Below are 18,749 nucleotides of genomic sequence, written 5' to 3'. Positions count from 1 at the left end.
TTCCTGGCGGCCAAAACCACCAGGAACAGGATGGCGGTCAGAATCCCCATGGCGGCGCAGCATGGAGGATTCCCCAGGGCAGCGGGAAACCGGCAGTACACCGCCGGTTTTCCGTTTCTGACCGCGGCTGTACCGCCGCGGTCAGAATGCCCATGGGAGCACCGCCAGCCTGTTGGCGATGCTCCTGCGGTCGTTGGCCCTGGCGGATTTTACCGCCATGGTCAGAATGACCCCCTAAGTGTGAGGGCACCCTAGCACTAGCCAAGGTACCCCCACATTGTCCAGGGCAGTTTCCCCAGATTTTGCGAGTGCGGGGACACCATTACACACATGCACTACATATAGGTCAATACCTATATGTAGCTTCACAATGGTATCTCCGAATATGGCCATGTAACATGTCTACGATCAAGGAATTGTCCCCCCCCATGCCCAATCTGGTATTGGGGTGCCAATCCCAGGCATCCCCGAGGCTCCAGCATGGTCCCTGGGTACTGCCAAACTAGCTGTCTGGGGTATTCACTGCAGCTACCGCTGCTGCCAACCCACAGACAGGCTTCTGCCCTCCTGGGGTCTGGGCAGCCCAGTCCCAGGAAGGCAGAACAAAGGATTTCCTCTGAGAGAGGGTGTTACACCATCTCCCTTTGGAAATAGGTGTTAAGGGCTGGGAGGAGTAGCAGCCCCCCGCCTCTGGAAATGCTTTGAAGGGCACAGATGGTGCCCTCCTTGCATAAGCCAGTCTACACCGGTTCAGGGATCCCCCAGCCCCTGCTCTGGCGCAAAACTGGACAAAGGAAAGGGGAGTGACCACTCCTTTGTCCATCACCACCCCAGGGGTGGTGCCCAGAGCTCCTCCAGTGTGTCCCAGACCTCTGCCATCTTGAATGCAGAGGTGTGAGGGCACAATGGAGGCCTCTGAGTGGCCAGTGCCAGAAGGTGATGTCAGAGACCCCTCCTGATAGTTGCTTACCTGGTTAGGTGGCCAATCCTCCTCTGAGGGCTATTTAGGGTCTCTCCTGTGGGTTTCTCTTCAGAAAAAGAATGCAAGAGCTCACCAGAGTTCCTCTGCATCTCTCTCTTCGACTTCTGCCAAGGATCGACCGCTGACTGCTCCAGGACGCCTGCAAAACTGCAACGAAGTCGCAAGACAACTACCAGCAACATTGTAGCGCCTAATCCTGCCGGCTTTCTCGACTGTTTCCTGGTGGTGCATGCTCTGAGGGCTGTCTGCCTTCACCCTGCACTGGAAGCCAAGAAGAAATGTCCAGTGGGTCGACGGAATCTTTCCCCTGCTAACGCAGGCACCAAACTTCTGCTTCACCGGTCCTCTGGGTCCCCTCTCATCTCGACGAGCGTGGTCCCTGAAACACAGGAGCTGGATCCAAGTGACCCCGACAGTCCAGTGGTCCTTCTGTCCAATTTTGTTGGCGGTAAGTCCTTGCCTCCCCACGCCAGACAGTAATCCTGTATACTGCGTGAACTGCAGCTGCTAGGGCTTCTGTGCCCTTTTGCAAGGAATCCTTCGTGCACAGCATAGCCCAGATCCCCAGCACTCCGTCCTGTATTGCTCAACTCGCTGAGCTGACCACTGGCTTCGTGAGACCCTCTTTTGTAGTGTTGAGACGACCGCCGTGCTCAGATTTCTTGAACGCCCGTTCAAGTGCTTCTGCGGGTGCTGCCTGCTTCTGCGTGGGCTCTCTGTGCTGCCAAGCGCCCCCTCGGTCTCCTCCTCCAAGGGGCGACCTCCTGGTCCTTCCTGGGCCCGGGCAGCACCCATTTTCTTCAACCGCAACCTTTGCAGCTAGCAAGACTTGTTTGCGGTCTTTCTGCATGGAAACAACTCTGCATTCTCCAGCACGCCGTGGGACATCTTCTATGCAAAGGAGAAGTTCCTGGCATCTTTCGTTGTTGCAGAATCTTCAGCTTCTTCCACCCGGAGGCAGCCCTTTTGCACCTTCATCCGGGGTTTAGTGGGCTCCTGCCCCCCCCCCCCCCGGACACTTGCGTGACTCTTGGACTTGGTCCCCTTCCTTTACAGGTCCAGGAATCAGTCTTCAGTGCTTTGCAGTCAGTTGTTGTCCTTGCAGAATCCCCTATCTCGACTTTACTGTCTTTCTAGGGAAGTAGGGTAACTTTACTCCTACTTTACAGGGTCTTGGGGTGGGGTATCTTGGACACCCTTGGTGTTTTCTTACACTCCCAGCGACCCTCTACACACTACACTAGGCCTGGGGTCCCTAAGTGATTTGCATTCCACTTTCTTAGTGTATGGTTTGTGTTGCCTTAGGCATATTGCATCCTATTGTATTCTACAGTGTTTGCACTACTTTTCTAACTGTTTACTTACCTGATTTTAGTTTGTGTGTATATTTTGTGTATTTTACTTACCTCCTAAGGGAGCATATCCTCTGAGATATTTCTGACACATTGTCACTAAAATAAAGTACCTTTATTTTTAGTAACTCTGAGTATTGTGCTTCCTATGATGTAGTACCTATATGATATAAGTGGTATAGTAGGAGCTTTGCATTTCTCCTAGTGTAGCCTAAGCTGCTGTGCTCTAGCTACTGCTATCAGCCTAAGCAGCTAGAACACCACTAATAAGGGATAACTGGCCCGGCACATGGTGTAAGTACCATCAAGTACCCACTATAAGCCAGGCCAGCCTCCTACAATATTGTAATGTCATCTACAAGAGAAACTCTTGCAGGCGGCGTGTCTGTTAATGTCCGAGAGTAATCGCTCATGGAAAAGAAAGAGTTGGTGGAGTAGGAGAGTGATCTATTTCTCAAACACTTTAATCTTGAACAATGAGATCTCAGAGATCCTGAAGTAGACCTAGCAATGTATGACCATGGGCTTTTGAGTTGTCCCAGATCTTCGTGAGGACCTCTGCACAGCCACGTGTGCCTCCAGAAAGGTTAATGGAGTCCAGGGAGAAAGCAGGTGGAGGAGTATGTTTCGGTGAGGAGGTACTCAGGGTAACCCTGGATGGGGAATACATCTGTGAATAGTTTGAGTCCAGCCTACAAGGCACTAATTTATTTTGTGCAGGCTTTCCAGCAAATGTGGAGAGATATTCAGTGGCGTCTCAAGAGGTGGTGCAGCTGGAAAACCAGACATTGGTTTCACTGATTCAGATGGCAACAGTTGTACCCGTAACGGCATCCAACAACCTCTTTATGTCGGTGGCCTTCATGATGTAGACTGTGCTTTCGCTGTTGATTGCAACTCTTCTTGCTGTTGGCTGGTGAAATCTCGGCACTAATGAACGCAGAGTATCCTCTGATGGCACAACATTCTTCTATGTCGATGGGTGCCTCAATGGCTTATGTCTTTTAGGCGTCAAAGGCGATGAGGGCCTTGATGGCAATCTTGCAGCCTACATACGCTTAAATGATGATGTATGTCTCCATGTCGAGTGACGATGTGGTTTGGATGTCGAAGGAATCCTTGAGGGTGATGTGTGCTTTGACATTGAGTGGCGAGTATGTTCCAACACCATTTTCAATGTTTACTTTGACGGCGAACACAGGTATTTTCTTCCTTTTTGACGCCCTACCTCTCAAAGCCGATCGGGATCACCCCTTCTGATATCTCTCATGAGATCTTCCTCTGTGGGCTGTTTTAGGGTGAGAGAAGGGCTCTTTAGAGGTAGATTGTGACTCCCCAAGAACTTTTGAAGATCCTAGCTTTCCACTCTCCTAAACCCCGTTCTCCTGGGCAGCTTCTGGCAAAGATGCAGGCATCTGGACGATAGGAGCCAGGAACACACATGATACAGACTGAGTGAGGTTCAGGACGCACCTTCTTTCTACCACAAGAAGGGCAATTCACAAAGAGTGAAAGCATAGCTGACAAAGACAAAAATGTATTTCCTGTCAGATAAAAAGTATTCTGTACTCTAGATACGTAGTACTTTCAAATAAAGTTGGAAACTCGAACTCTTGAAGAGATTTTTCTGACAAAATGTCAAAAAAAATAGCACAGCTCAGTGCTCCAGGATCCTAACAGTAGGATCTGGAAAAAAAGAACTGACCTGTGAGGCATGATGAGATACAGTGGGTTCTGTGAGGTCTTAAAGGTATGGTGCCAGTTTCTCTCAGTTATGTTTTCAAAGCAGCCTAATGGCTAAGAATGGCTCACATTCCCTTGCATTTTCCTTTCTAAGTAAAGGTTGTGAGATCATTTTATGATCTTTTTCTCATTTTGATAGAAATATCTTGGTAGTTGTTGGGGGTTTTAAAATGAAAATTCAACGTAATTTGGACATTTTTAGCCTTTGTTATAGGATGCAGATGCACATGCGCCCTGCCATGCACAGTTGTTTCTTCAATAATTGAGTAATTTGGGGTAATTAGCAGTGCATGGCTAAAGCACAAGTTATAGTAACCTCAGGGCACGAATTAGAGTTGCTTGAAAAAACTAACTATAACTGCAGAATTTCTATGCTTTTGTATGAGTAAATTCAGACCCTAACTTTGGCGTCCCTGTAACATTTGTTTTTTTCTGTGAATTTCTATGTTTTTTTTTTTTAAAAGCACACTTTAATATTTGTGTCAGGTTGTGGCAAGCCAATCAGGACCTTGCTTTTCCCAAGGATCAGAGGAGGATTCGCAAATCCATTGATCGGCCAAAAAAAACACAAAAAAACAGTTTTTTGCCGATAAGGCGTCCCGACCTCTCCATGTGTCCTATGGGATCAGGATACCTGTATCTTGACCCCTTACATGGTTTTAAGCTGTTTTTTCCCCCCCACACCCAGGCAATGTGGTAAACAAAATGGTGGCCACATCTTTTCTGTCAGGTTGAAGCCAGCCAATCAGGGCATTGCTTTTCCTCCGAGTCCACGGAGCATCCGTGTCCCTATATGTAAAGATGTGTTTTCAAGTTAATTACAAGAAAAACACTGATTCACACCAAATAACAATAAGGTCACTTTCTGGACCAGGACCTACCTTCCTGCAAAATTTGGTGTAATTATGTTCAGTAGTTTCATCCCTATTGCTGTTCAAAATCTATAAGGAAAAATTAATGGAGAAAAAGCGTTTTTGGGCCTCTCCACTCTCCTCCCCCCTTTTTTTCAGCCCCCACTGGACAGATCACCCTGAAACTTTCCAGACAGCAGCTGGCGTGGCTTGCAAATTCTTGGGGAACATTTCGTAAAGATTCGTCAACTGGCACCAAAGCTATAGGCAAGTAAAAAACATTTTTTCTATAGAAACTAAGTCCTAACTATAACTACCTAGTGGCAACTGCCACTAGGTTACACACACACACACATATATCTATATATATATATATATATATAAATAAAAAGTACCGTAGTGCGACTCGCTCAACCACTTTCAAGCGCTCTCGCGTGCTGCCTCCTATAAGCTGTCCCACATTGCTGGATCAACGCTGACCGTAACTCGGGCAGAGCGCGTCAAAGAATTATCGAGAGCCCCCTCCCGCGCCGTCAATCTTGTAACTTAACCCGGCAGTATGTGGGAGCTCCTTCGCACTGCCCTTGGTCCGGTACCGGTTGAGCGAGTCACGCTACGGTACACGACACGTACATCTCCCCTACTGATTTTACATTTCGGCTCCCGCCCATGTATTAAAGCCACAGCGTGAGATTATTAACGCGCTTTAGAATTTTTTTACTGGGACTCCGCCTCGATGTTTTCACAACAGTCTGACATATGTCTTGTTTCCACCTTGTATATATTTTTATATATTTTTGCTCGGCCAGAGACTATGGCCTAGTGGGAGTGCTGTTATTGTCAGGTTACGAGTTACCTGTTAGTTACGAACTCTCTACCTTAATACAGCCTTCCTGTTGAGGTTTGCTGGGGCTCTGTTATTAGTTCTATTCTCTGCACGACCCCAGCAGTACTCCAAGACAATCTTTTAGACACTTTGGACCACCAAGATGAGATGCTGTATTTATATGTGTTTTTCTTGTCATGGTAACCTCTAAATCTTGATATTATCTCATGCCTTTTTTGTCACAGTTTAATTTTTAGACTCTACATTATGACATTACGCTGATTCTTTCGGTATTTAAGGTATTCTTTCTTTATGCTTATATAGACCATAGTGGACCGCTCAAGCCTGAGGTTTTCCCCAATGGGGTCCGTCCTTTAGTATATGGAGGGTAAGCATTGTGGCACCTACTGCTGTGTTGTTTTCTTTTTCACTCATTTGCTTTTGCCACATGTCACTGAAGGGATCTCTCACGAGTTTGGGGTTTTAAAACTGAGGATATTGCGCACACATTGATATTTGATACAAAGAAATTCTTTGATGATTGTCTCTTTCTTCTATATTTCAGGTTCCTGTTAATCAGATATTCCCTATTATGGGTCTCTAATTGCTTAAGGATTAGGTACGTGTCATGGTCCTGATGAATCGCACTAGATCATTATGGACTAACTAGCGAGAAACATGTTGACCTATTATATAAAGTAACACAGGGGACCCTGTGTGTACTTTCACTACCGTCCATTGAGAGACCTAGTGTTTATATTACTTTTTGTCCTGCTGGGGAGTTTAGACATAATTTTATTATCTTCCCGCATGCCGTTTTTAATCTTGTCAGAGGTATCAATATCCTAATAAACTGCATTTCTTACCTCTAATCATTTTTAACGATCTCTATACCAATCCTAGATTAGTTTGTTTTTGACCGGTTGTTCATCATTCACAAAAGATCTCCGGCAAAGAGCCCCCTTGTGGGGCCCGTCAGGCATTGCAGTGCCGGCCTGACGAGGAGCATAGCCCTATGATGCAGCATGTCACCGAAAGGTGAGGGCACTTGCTTCAAACAAATTGATTTTCCACTAATCTCAATATGGAATTATCATTTTGAGACCTAGTCCACTCTGTCACTGAGTCTAAGCCACTGTTCTACTTTGGGAGCAGTTTTCACACCTCATTAAGGTCAAGCACCTGTTGATAGGCTAATGCAGATTTGCTGCCAAGAGCCTCAGGTAAGAAAAAGGCAACTTTCCCAAAGCTACTTTTCCTAAATATTTATTAAAAATCAAATGTTACCAATGAACTGGTTGTTTAACATGTAAAATAGTCACTGAATGCATATTTTTGCTGTTCCTGTCAAACGTTACAGTTTAAAGTTAGTCAAAAGTAGATTTTGTTTCTATGGTCCAATCACAGATCTGACGGTGTAAATAGCTTTTGGAGGCTAGTAACTGGAAGAATTTGCCACCTTTAATTTTGCAATTTAAATAACAGGCACTCTCCATAGTTGGTGACAGGGAGTACTAAGGAGTGACATTAGTATTTGAAAGAACTGCTTAGCAGCTGTTATAATGGGTAATTTTGGTAGGTTTGACATCAGGTTTTTAGGTTGCTGCACTCAAGCTATGCATAATAGGCATGAAACCATGTTTTATAGACCAGCCCTGTGGGTGGCATCATAGAAGCTGCAATTCACAGGTGACATCGATATTCCAGGCCCTGGGTGTATTTCCTACACCCTTTAGTAGAAACGTATAGGCAAGTTAAATGTTATTCAGAGGTAGGTCAACTTAACTATGTTTAACAGGGGAGCACGGGCACTTCGCTCCTGTTTCGCAAGAGTAATGTGCAAAGCGTTCATAAACCAGCAAAAATAGGGTCTAGAAAAAGCAAAACAATTGGGGAGAATTTGCAGAGAAGGCAGATTTGTTACAGTAGAACAGAAGTGTTTATCCACAACAGTGTAAGCTGTCAGAAATTAAAACACATAGCACCAGGATCAATGTTCTTAAGGTCGGTGATGTCTTCCAGCTTAGTAATACTGAGGTGTCTAAAACTGCAATAATGGAAAACCCAGCGAGGAAGGTTGTTATCTGATCTTGTTATGGAAATCAGAACAAAAGCAAGAAAATTTGATGTTTTATGAAAACCTTTAAATACTCAAAAGGCAGCTTGAAAACTTTTAGCAAATCTAAGAATCAGTTGCCATTTATCAGAGTTTGAACTCAATATGACGTAGTACACTAGTTTTAGCATAAGGGTAGCCTTTTAGCGACACCATTTTAGTGGAATGGAACTTACAGAAAATACGTTTTTAAGGTCTTTGTGGATTTGTAAAGAAACTTAGGTCTTTCATATGGAAAATGTGAAAATATTCAAGGCTCAGAAAGTAATCCTTAAAACTTGAATCCCAATATATCAACCTGTACATCTTTAAGCCAAACATTCTAGGTACCCACTTCTTTCTATGCATTAATGTATGCTCACTATTTTAATTGCTTTAATCAAAGAATGTATTGGCTCCTATAGTCCAGGTGCATGATTTGCCAATTTAACTATCTCCAAAAAAGCACCACACTACCTACCCACTTCTGATGATTGTATCCATGCCTGTTATCTACCTTAAAGGCATAATTGCTTTTAGTCACATTCAATTAATTTCTTATTACTAACCTAAATCTATAACTGTCTTCAATCAAAGAAAATGTACCTCTATAACACAGTGAGGTACATTTCCCTAACATTAATGATCTAGCATACTAAGACATCTTACTTTGAGAAGTTCTGCTAGGACATATAATTTCTTCCTTTCAGAATCAGGGGAAATAATCCAATACTCACTGGATGTTACAATACAATGTGAAAGCTGTAGAGAAATTGGCTTTGACATTATTTCTATGTATAAAAGCAGTCCAGGAGAATTGAGTTTTGAAATAACTCACTCCGGAGCATTCAAGTGGCTAATGCTCCAGTGTACGAAGCTGGCTCTGTGTATAGTGCCCTAAAATGAAGTACACTGTGCAGTGAGTCCAGTGGATCCTCAATTGGTATTACAGACGCAAAGGTAGATACGACTAATGCTATATTTGTAGTAGTGTTACGCATTTGTTGTATTCACAGAGGAAATAAATGAGACACTCAAAGAATAAATCTGTGACCATTTTAGAAAAATAACAATTATTTTTTATATTCTGTTCAAACCTAAGAACTTTGTAATCATGTAAGTAGACTTTTAAGCATAAATACTTTGCAGTTTAAAAAATAAACAGTTATAGTGTCAGAGTTCTCTCAATGTTATTCTATGGAGGAAAAACAATGTTCAGCAAACGCAGAGCTAACAAAGACTTACAAAGCCAATCTCAGGGAGTTAAGGTAAGTACTGGGCACTGATCAGAACCACAGCAACAGGTCACACTGGGAGGCACTGGGGCGGTCGGGTGCAGAAAGACATTGGGTGCCCAATGGTTTCCTACAGGAGTTTGGTCCTCGCAAAGACAGGCTGCAGGCTTTTGCTAAGAAGCCAGTCGGGGACGACAAGCAGGTAGGTCGAAGACGTGAGATGTCCAGGAAGGTAGGTGCACCATTGGTCCTTCTCTCCAGGGCCCAGGGGTAAAGGATGCAGGGGTTACTTTGGTGTCCAGTTTCACCACCTGAGAGTACTCGCGGTCAGGGGATCCTGCGTGTTGAGGCTGCGGGCATCTTCAGGGAGTCCAGCAGATGGTCAACCAAGGTGGACTCAAGCTCAGGGGAGCCGGGGGACGTAGATAGCACCAGTGGTCCTCCCTAGTTGGTGTTGGGTGCAGTGGTTGCTGTAGGTGTCGAGTTTTCTCTCACCACCAGGCTATAGGAGAGGTGGCCTGCGTGCAGGAGCTGCAGGAGACTTGGAGGAGTCGAGGAATGGGGACACTCGGGTAGACTCTGGTTCAGGACAGCTGGGGAGCCCTGCTGGCACCCCTGGTGGGCTTCTCACTGGGCGAGGTCTTCAAATGCAGCAGTCACTTCAAGTGTCAAGTCTCTAGCCTACAGAGTCCTGGTTGGGTACTTTGTTTCAGAGCAGGTCCGCTGTTCACAGGATTCAGAGTCTTTTTAAAAGGCAGGCAGGCCTACTGGGGTTTCTTGAAACTGCAGCTGCAGGACGAGTCTTTTTATGCAGAGTCTGTTGAGGTCAGCAGGCAGGCCAGAAGGGTTGGTACCCGGGCAGCTGCTTCTTCTTCCTCCTCTTCTTTTTCTGCAGGGGAGACTCTCGTTTATCCCTCCTCTTCATAGGCAGCCAGGATACGAGTTCTAAGGTTCTGGGGTGCCACTTAAATACTCCATTTATGGGCATTACAGGGAGTGCCAAGCGGTAGCCAATGGGCTGACCACCTTTAGGGTGACTACACCCTTTCTATGACCACTTCCACTGGGAAGTGGGCATGACCCTTACCCTGGTGGCTTAATACCTTCCAAATAATATCAAGGAATTAAAAAAATAGTGTCCACTTCAGCTCGTCCACCTTACGGGTGGGACTGGCATGAAGTGGGCACACCTCCTAATATAACTAATTTTACCGCCTCTGCTGGAGCCACAAGTGGGGTCAGGACAGGAGGGTTGGTTATCTCTACTATTTGGAGAGAGCTTGTTTGTATTTCAAAAGCGGCAAGACCTTTGAAGCTCCCCGCCCTGGAATGTCCATCCTGTTCTGGGTGAGGTGTAATCACCACCGCCCAGAGTACGCCCTTGTTCTGGGCCTCAGAGCGTTGCCCCTCACCTCAGGGGGCCAGAACTCGGTCTTGGATGACTGCACTGGTTTGGATCAGTCAGTGAACACACCAGTAGCTGGGTAGGTTTTCAGGGGGCACCTTTGAGGTGCCCTCTGTGTGCATTTTTTCATACATCCATCACTGGGGTCAGTGAGGGTTTATTATTTTGAGATGTTTAATACCAAACAACCCAGGACTCTGAGAAGCCATTATGTAGCTGGGGAACTGATAATGACCAGTGTCCAGCACATGCATTTAAAATGGCTTCCCTGTGCACTTACTATGACAGAGACCAAGCAGGGGCATACCTGCTCACGCATATATGCACTCACATGTGTCTGGGTGCACCCTGCCTTTGGGTGACTTAGACCTGGCACATGCAGTGATAGAAGCCTGGCACACAGGGGTGTGTGACAGGTCGTGTTTTAAAATTAGTATGCACCAACACACGCAGTCTGGAATGGCAGCACTTGTGTGAGGTCAGTGAGGGGCCCATGAGGGTGGCACAATTGGTGCTGCAGCCTTCAGAGACCTTCCTTAGTACCCCAGGCCCAAAGCATCAGGGATACCATTTACTAAGGACCTACAGTGGTAGCTAAAGAGTTTGCTAATTGTGCAATACAACTATGCAGTTTAGGGAAAGAGATCTGGTACCGGGGACCTGGTTAGCGGAAAGTCTTCATCTTCTAAGTGGAAGAACCTGGAAAGGCCATCAGAATTGGCCTGGTCAGTTCCAGGTCTGTGTTCCACCGTAAAGTCCATTCCCTGCAGGGAGGTGAACCACCCTAACAGTTGGGATTTTTACCTTTCATTTGCATTAGCCATCTGAGAGGCATGTGGTCAGTTTGAACTAGGAAGTGAGAACCAAACAACTATGGTCTCAGCTTCTTCAGTGACTAAACCACAGCAAGGGCTTCCATCTCAGTGGCACTAAAAAACGCTACTCTCTGGAGAGTAACATTCTGCTAATAAAAGCAACAGGTTGGTCATGGTCATCATTATTGATATGGGACAGGACTGCTCCTGTCCAATGTTCAGAGACATCTGTCTGCACAATAAACTGCTTAGTGTAATCTGGAGCTTTTAGAACAGGTGCTGAGTACATTGCTTCCTTCTGGGTGTGTGTCTAAGGCCTTTTGACAGCTGACTGCTAAGTTCACTTTCTTTGGCATTTTCTTAGAGGATACTTTTGTGAGAGGGGCCACAATGGTACCATATCTTTTCACAAACCTTCTATAGTAGCCAGTCAAGCCAGAAATGCCCTGACTTGACTCTGGGTTGTTTGAGCTACCTATTCGAGAATTGTCTGGATCTTGGCTTGCAGTGGTTGAACTTATCCTCCAACTACAAGGTGGAGCAAGTAATCAACCTGGCCCTGCCCTTTCTGGCACTTGCTTGCCTTGATAGTGAGACCTGCCTTTCGCAGAGCCCCAAGTACCTTCCCAAGGTGGATCAGGTGATCCTGCCAGGTAGAGCTAAAGATAGCAATATCTAGATAGACTGCTTCAAAGTCTTCTAACACAGGAAGAATTTTGTTCATTAACTGTTGTAAGGTGGCAAGGGCATTCTTCAGACCAAATGGCATAACATAAGAATGCCCATCAGGAGTGGAGAATGAGGATTTTTCTTTTGCTTCAGGGGTCAGACCTATCTGCCAGTACCCTGATGTGAGATCAATAGTACTGAGATATTTGGCTGCCCCTATCCTGTCAGTAAGTCCATCAGCCCTAAGAACTGGGCAGATATCTGTTTTGATCCGAGCATCGAGACCCCTATAGTCCACACAAAAACTCATGCCTTCCTTTCTATGCTGGGAATGAGGTTTAGAGACTAGAACAACTGGACTGGCTCACGGTCTCTCAGAGGGCTCAATTACTCAATTCCAGCATTTTGCAGACCTCACCATTGATGCTCTCTGACATGATCAGACTGTCATTACAATTAATTTTTGTAAGGCAAGCTGTCGCCAGTGACCACATCATGGGAACACCATGTAGTCTGACCAGGGGTCAAAGGGAAGAGCTCTGCATACTGATGCACAAATTGCTTGCAATCAGTCTGCTGTAGGTCAGTGAGGGTGTCTAAAAAGACCACTCCTTCAACTGAGCGATCATTTGGGTTGCGGGAGAGATCAGTGAGAGGTCCACTCATTGTCATGGTCATTTCAGCTCGGTCATGAAAGAGTTTCAGTGGTTTACATGTATCATCCTTATGGGGTTCCTGCAGGAGCCAAACTCCACCAAGAAGGTGACTTTCCCTTTCCTTTCTAAGATGGGTAGGGCCCACTCCATTTGTCCTGGAGGACACTGGGAGCCACAGGCTCCAAAACCCATACCTTCTGCCCTGGCTGGAACTCCACCAGTGCAGCCTTCTGGTTATATCGGAGTTTCTAGAGCTCTTGGTTTTTGGATGCCTTTTCCATGTACTCAGACATTCTAGAGCGAAGGCCAAGTACATAGTCCACTATGTTTTGCTTTGGTTCTCTGAGAGGTCTCGCCCAGCCCTCCTTTATAAGACAATGTGGTCCCTGCACAGGATGCCCAAACAAAGGTTCAAAGGGAGAAACCCCTACTCCCTTCTGAGGCACTTCCCTGTAAGTCAAGAACAGACATGGAAGTAAGACATCCCATTTCCTTCCAAGTTGTTCAAGGAGTCCGCCAATCATGCCTTTGAGTGTCTTGTTAAAGACCATTGCACTGGGGATGATATGGGGTAGTGAACATACAGGTCACACCACATTCAGCCCACATGTGCTTTAGGTAACCAGACAAAGTTCGTACCTCTGTCTGACACCACCTCCTTTGGAAAGTCCACTCTGGTGAATACACAAATCAGCGCCCTAGCTACTGCAGGGGCAGTAGTCCTCAGGGGAATTGCTTCAGGGTACCTGGTTGCATGATCCACTACAACCAGTATAAATCTTTCCCCTGATGCCGTTTGGGGTTCCCTTTGAAAGGGTAGGGAAAGTAGTCGGTCCGCTTGACTCTCAATCACTGGAAGTGGAATTAAGGGGGCTTTTGGGTGGCCACCTGTCTAGCCACTGGCTCAATAGGAGACACAGAAGGTGAAGGAGTTTTGTAACTTCTGAGACATGCCTAGCCAGTAGAAGTGGTTTACCAACCTACTCAATATTGTTGCCTGCCCAAGATACCCAGTAGGGGGATGACTAGGTCAAAATGGGGATAAACTCTCTAAACTGCTGAGACACTACCACTCTCGTAATGGCACCAGGTTTGGGAACTCTGGCCTCATTGTAAAGGAGTTCCTATATGCAATAGGTCCTGTGGGAGCCACTAGTGTTTTCCTCATCAGCAGCTTGCTGTCTCAGGCCTTCAAGAGTGGGGCAGGTGCTATGCCCTGGCACGGATTTTCCATACAGGGTCCCCTTGCTCCCAAGAGCTCTGCTGTGTAAGGCCCAAGCTCCTGAAGCTCAGTTCCCTCTGTGGCCACAGGGGCTTCGCCTTGAGGAGAAGGGACCTGGTCTGGTGTCGGATTGGAAGCTGCCTTCCCAAACGTTTTGCCTTTCCTCTTGGTAGGTTGGGCCATTATTCCAGACTCCTACTCTACTTTTTCACCTTGGGCCTTGCTTTGTGCTCTTGTTTTTACACTTTCAGGGATACCCAGCATAGATGCTTTGGGTTTTCTTTCTACCTCAGTCACTGCTGAGGACTCCAGATCATGTCCTAGCAGACATTGCACAGGGATTGCAGGAGATACCACCACCACCTTCTTCTGGTCAGTAACCCACCCCATTCAAAGGATAAAATCACCATGGGATGTACCTTAGCCTGATTATCAGTGCCAAGGACTGTGTATGCCTCACAAGTCAGATACTGGTCTCAGGACACCAGTTGCTCAGTCACCATGGTTACACTGGCGCTAGTGTCTCTCGGTGCTTCAACTTGAAACCCTTTAATATGAGGCTGTTGTCAGTATCGCTCCAGATTACTGGGCCAGACAGACAGGGCAACTACTTCCACTCCACCCTCTGACACTAAAGATGTGTCAGCAGGCTCACTGACATGGTCAGGGCCTACCTGGAATCCCACCTGGAGACTTACCACTGTATTCACTGCAGTTGCACTAGAGGCATTTTTTGTGGGCACAGGTCAGTTCTCCAGTTTGGTGTCCAAAAGCCTTGCAATCAAGACACCAAGCCTTTTTGGAATCCCAGTTTTTCCCCTTTGAACCCACAGTTTGGACTGTGAGGAGTCTTTGGGGCCCACCCTCCTGTGCAGGTTTTTGGGGTCCTTTTGAAGACTCTTTACTTTTCTCCTTGTTTTGGTTACCCTCTTCTCCTCTTGGGGTCTTTTTGGCCTCTTTCTTGCCCCCCCACCCCCCATGTGCCCCACCCACAAATGTGTGTGTTTTCATCACCGTTGTTTTGACTCAGTGGTCTGCCTTCTTTGCAACCTCAAACAAAAAGTGGATCTAAGTCTACGAGGACCTGGTATAACTTTTCCTGCACACAATTACTAAACAGATGCTCTTTCATAAATCATGCACATTGTTATCTTCTAATCAGCCACCTAGTGTTTTTACTGAGAAGGCCACAACATTAATCCAAGACAGACTGCATTTTACAAGTCTCCCTGAATTTAATTCTGCACTCCTAAGGATTAAGCTCAAAGCCCTCAATCAGGCTATTGTTCCTGAGGTCATAGGATCCTGCATCTGCCTCATTCTGTGTCAGGAGTCTATCCCTGCACCTTCTTGAGAACAGTTCCACAGAGTAGAGCCCTAATGCGGTTTATCAAGTGTTCTGGCTATAAAGGTCGTCTCACAGGCTGTGAACCAGTTGGAGATATCATCACCTTCCTCATATTTGGGGACAGCCCCTTTTGGGATTTTAGGGTCAAGTGTTCGACTGTCCCTAGTTATGAAATTGCTGCCACCATCCATGGGTGCTAAACCCACTTCTCTCCTTTCTTTTTCTGTGGCTAGGATTCTGACTTCCAGTGCATGTCTCCTAGCTAAGCTCTGTAAGACAATCCCCTCTTCAGAGAGTGTTGTTCTGGACTTTGAAGACCCTAAGTCACTCTCACTAGAAAGGGTGGAGGGTGTCCTAGAAACTTGGAGGTGCAGAATCCTCTCTTTCAAGTGGTGGAGGGTCCCTTTCTTCCTCCTCACTTGAGCTGCCTGGATCCTGATTTACAGGATCAGTGGCCTCATCAGAAAGATGGGCCTGCTCAAGTTCCCCCAGTATCTCTTGGAGCTTTGCAGTGGTAGAGTTTCAGCCTGTTTTTAACATGTACCCTTTATAGAGGGTCCTTAACTGCTTGTGGGGAAGCTTAAGGTAAGGGGTGATGCCGCGCTCCACTACCCTGTCCTCTGAGGTACTCATCATTTCACTGAAGTTAGGATTTTTTTCTCTAGCTCAAAAGGTTCCCAACACAGGTTTTTGCAGTCCCAACTAAAGTAAGTTTTTACTCTCAGCAGTGCAGTCTGAGCTTACAACATATCCTTAGAGCTCTTTTCCCCAAAAATAAAGGCCTTGCATTAATGAACCATGAGTACAAGTTCGAACAGCATTAACATACGAACACAAATATCACCTTAACTGCAGACAATGCCCTTTCCTGATCCCTAGTGTGGTACTGTGGACTGGCAGCAAAAGGGTTTGTAACACAGGGGGTTGGGCCCACTTGCCCTAAGGACAAAATAAACACGAAGACTTGTTGTCCTTGACACCAAAGATTATGTCCTGGAAGTCGTGCTGTAGGAATTACTCACTCCTACACTGATTGGTACCGATATTTATTATCAGACTAGAACTATATGCTACCATTCTTTGGAATATGCCTTTTTTCTACTCCAATATGGCTGACATTTTCAAATACATTAATTTCCAATTCCAGCACCCGTTTAGCCTGGTAGTGATATATTCTGTCACGGGCATGTTTCACATCCATGCACAATTAACAAGATTAGGTGATTTTGGAATTTTCGAACTGCACAGTAGGACTGCATTTACAGACCACATAAACTAAGCTACTGAGGACAGACCACATTGACTTTCCAATTTATCCTCCCACAGTAGCTGCAATTTCCCCACCAATGCATGTAAGTGACTACACCCCCCATCCATTTCCTACATAACCTGAATTTGTTACCAGAATGCTCCATTAATGTTTTTCTTCTATATATTTTTTTTTAACCATTCCCGAACCACAGCCACATTCATAATCTGATCTGCTTTGAAGTTATATTTCAAAATTACCTTTCTCCATAAATATCATATATAGAATATAGAGTAGAAGCATCTTTCTATTTCAGACCTGTATGTTTTTTTAAAAACCATTGTGATATCAGCAAGCCTACGAGCGACGACTCAATTAAAATCAATGTTTTTTTGCATTTTAACACCTTGTGCCACTTTGAACTCTCTCAGGACATAGCATTTATTCACCAAATAATGTTCGAAAGAAATTCAATATGGTATGCCTTTTATATTATTGAATACATTTGTGCTTTAAAGCTATTTCCTCCTTTTATATAGCCTGAGGCGAGGCAATGGTGCCTTGGGTGGTGGGGGGCGGGGGTGGAGAGAATCATGATTTGGCCATGCTTCACTATGTACAAGATGTGAACTGGAAGACTGTGAGATATGATATCAATATCTATAAGTATCTCTGCAAAGCATTATAATGTTGTATTAAATATTTCTACAAAATTCCCAAGGAAAAAGTATCAGATGTTTTTCGTGAATCTTTAGTGCTTGAACCGCTTTTATAGTATCTTAATGCATTGTGTATATTTGTGTGTTTTGGAATCAATAAACCGGAAGAGTTTGGATTGAAGTTGTTGTACTGCTTTTTACAAATGGTGAGAGGAAATAAGGACATTAAAATGTTAAGATGTAAATAAAATGAATTATGACTTTCAAAAGTACATACCATAAACCCTTTGTTTATGACAGCATACACGGCAGTAGAAGATCGAGTTTCATCAGACCCCTTTAAAACATGTGGTGAAGGCTCTCTCTCAGTATCTGTGAGGTTTTCCACAAATTCTTCATGAGGAAACTCTTCATCTGAGTAATATGATGATGGTGAATGGAGTCTCTGGCTACTGTGATCCCCCCAGCCTTCCCTGCAATAAAATACATTTAGTAGGAGGTGCACAGGCCCTCAAGACAATAACAGAATGACAAACACTGGGACATTCGCAAAAGTAAAAGACAAACATATTTGGTACAGGAAGTGAGAGGTCACAGAATAAATACACAGTTAACACAGGGGGTTGTGTGTCGGAACAACGCAGGTCTATAGCGTGCCTGCCTTAAGAACGCGGCCCAAACCACGAATGAGTCTCTGCAACGCATTCTTTTACCACGCAAGCCATTACAACGACTTGCCTTGGGGAAAGCGCTAGACTTAGGAATAGTATAGTTTACTATTCCAACTCCAGTCAGCGCCACAGTAGGGAAAGTGTTGGACTTAAAGTCCAACATCAGTCCAACAACACTTTCCCTAAGGCAAGTCGTTGTAATGACTTGAGTGGTAAAGGAATGCGTTGTAAAGACACATTTGTGGTTCAGTCCGCGTTGTAAAGGCACAACGTGACTCGAGCCACGTTGTTAAGGCTGTTTCCTAACACAGGGAGATGGACATTTATGCTGAATGTAGTTATATTATACAGTTTTACCATGTGTTCCAGCTAAGGTAGGTTCAAGTCTGGTAAATGAAGGGTTATTTGTGTTTTCATTATGATCATAAATATACTTTTTAGTAAATCAAAAGCTGAGACCACTGCATCGCAATAAAGTTTAATAAGAAAATCATAACTATCCATGCTGCAGGAAGCAAAGAGCTGAAATAGGTTCACTGAATGCTTCTATGTTAGGAGACTGTCTGAACTGTTCTTGTATTGTGTGGATGGAAATGTGCATGGTATTATAGATAAGATCTAGAACCTAACATTTCGAAAGCCATTGCTAGACTTGTCATCCTTGTCGTGGTTCCCCCTAACGTTTTATCTTCAGACCTAATGTTTTTACTGACTTTGTTTTTGCTGGCCTTGGGATTCTGCACTCTTTATCACTGCTAACTAGTGCTGAAGTGCTTGTACTCTTTCCCTAAAACATGGTAATATTTGCATATACCCAACAGGTATATTTAATTTACTTACAAGTCCTTAGTAAGGTGCACTACATGTACCCAGGGCCTGTAAATTGAATGTTGCTAGCGGGCCTGTAGCACTGATTGTGCCACCCACTTAAGTAGACCTATAAATATCTCAGGCCTGTTACTGCAAAGCCT

General features: G+C 45.1%; 1 protein-coding gene across 3 annotated transcripts in view; it reads right to left on the bottom strand.

The window, feature by feature from the left end:
- The window catches only part of CEP89 (centrosomal protein 89), a 1,116,496-nt gene that overhangs the window by 1,052,626 nt on the left and 45,121 nt on the right, over positions 1-18,749 (bottom strand). For all 3 annotated transcript variants that reach the window (XM_069216542.1, XM_069216544.1, XM_069216543.1), the window contains exon 4: positions 17,385-17,580. In XM_069216542.1, the coding sequence (XP_069072643.1) occupies positions 17,385-17,580 (196 nt within the window). The remainder of the gene's footprint in view (positions 1-17,384; positions 17,581-18,749) is intronic.

The sequence above is a fragment of the Pleurodeles waltl genome, chromosome 12 (genome assembly GCF_031143425.1).
Source record: "Pleurodeles waltl isolate 20211129_DDA chromosome 12, aPleWal1.hap1.20221129, whole genome shotgun sequence".
NCBI classification, from domain to species: Eukaryota; Metazoa; Chordata; class Amphibia; order Caudata; family Salamandridae; genus Pleurodeles; species Pleurodeles waltl.
This window is presented reverse-complemented; position numbering and strand designations above follow the sequence as displayed.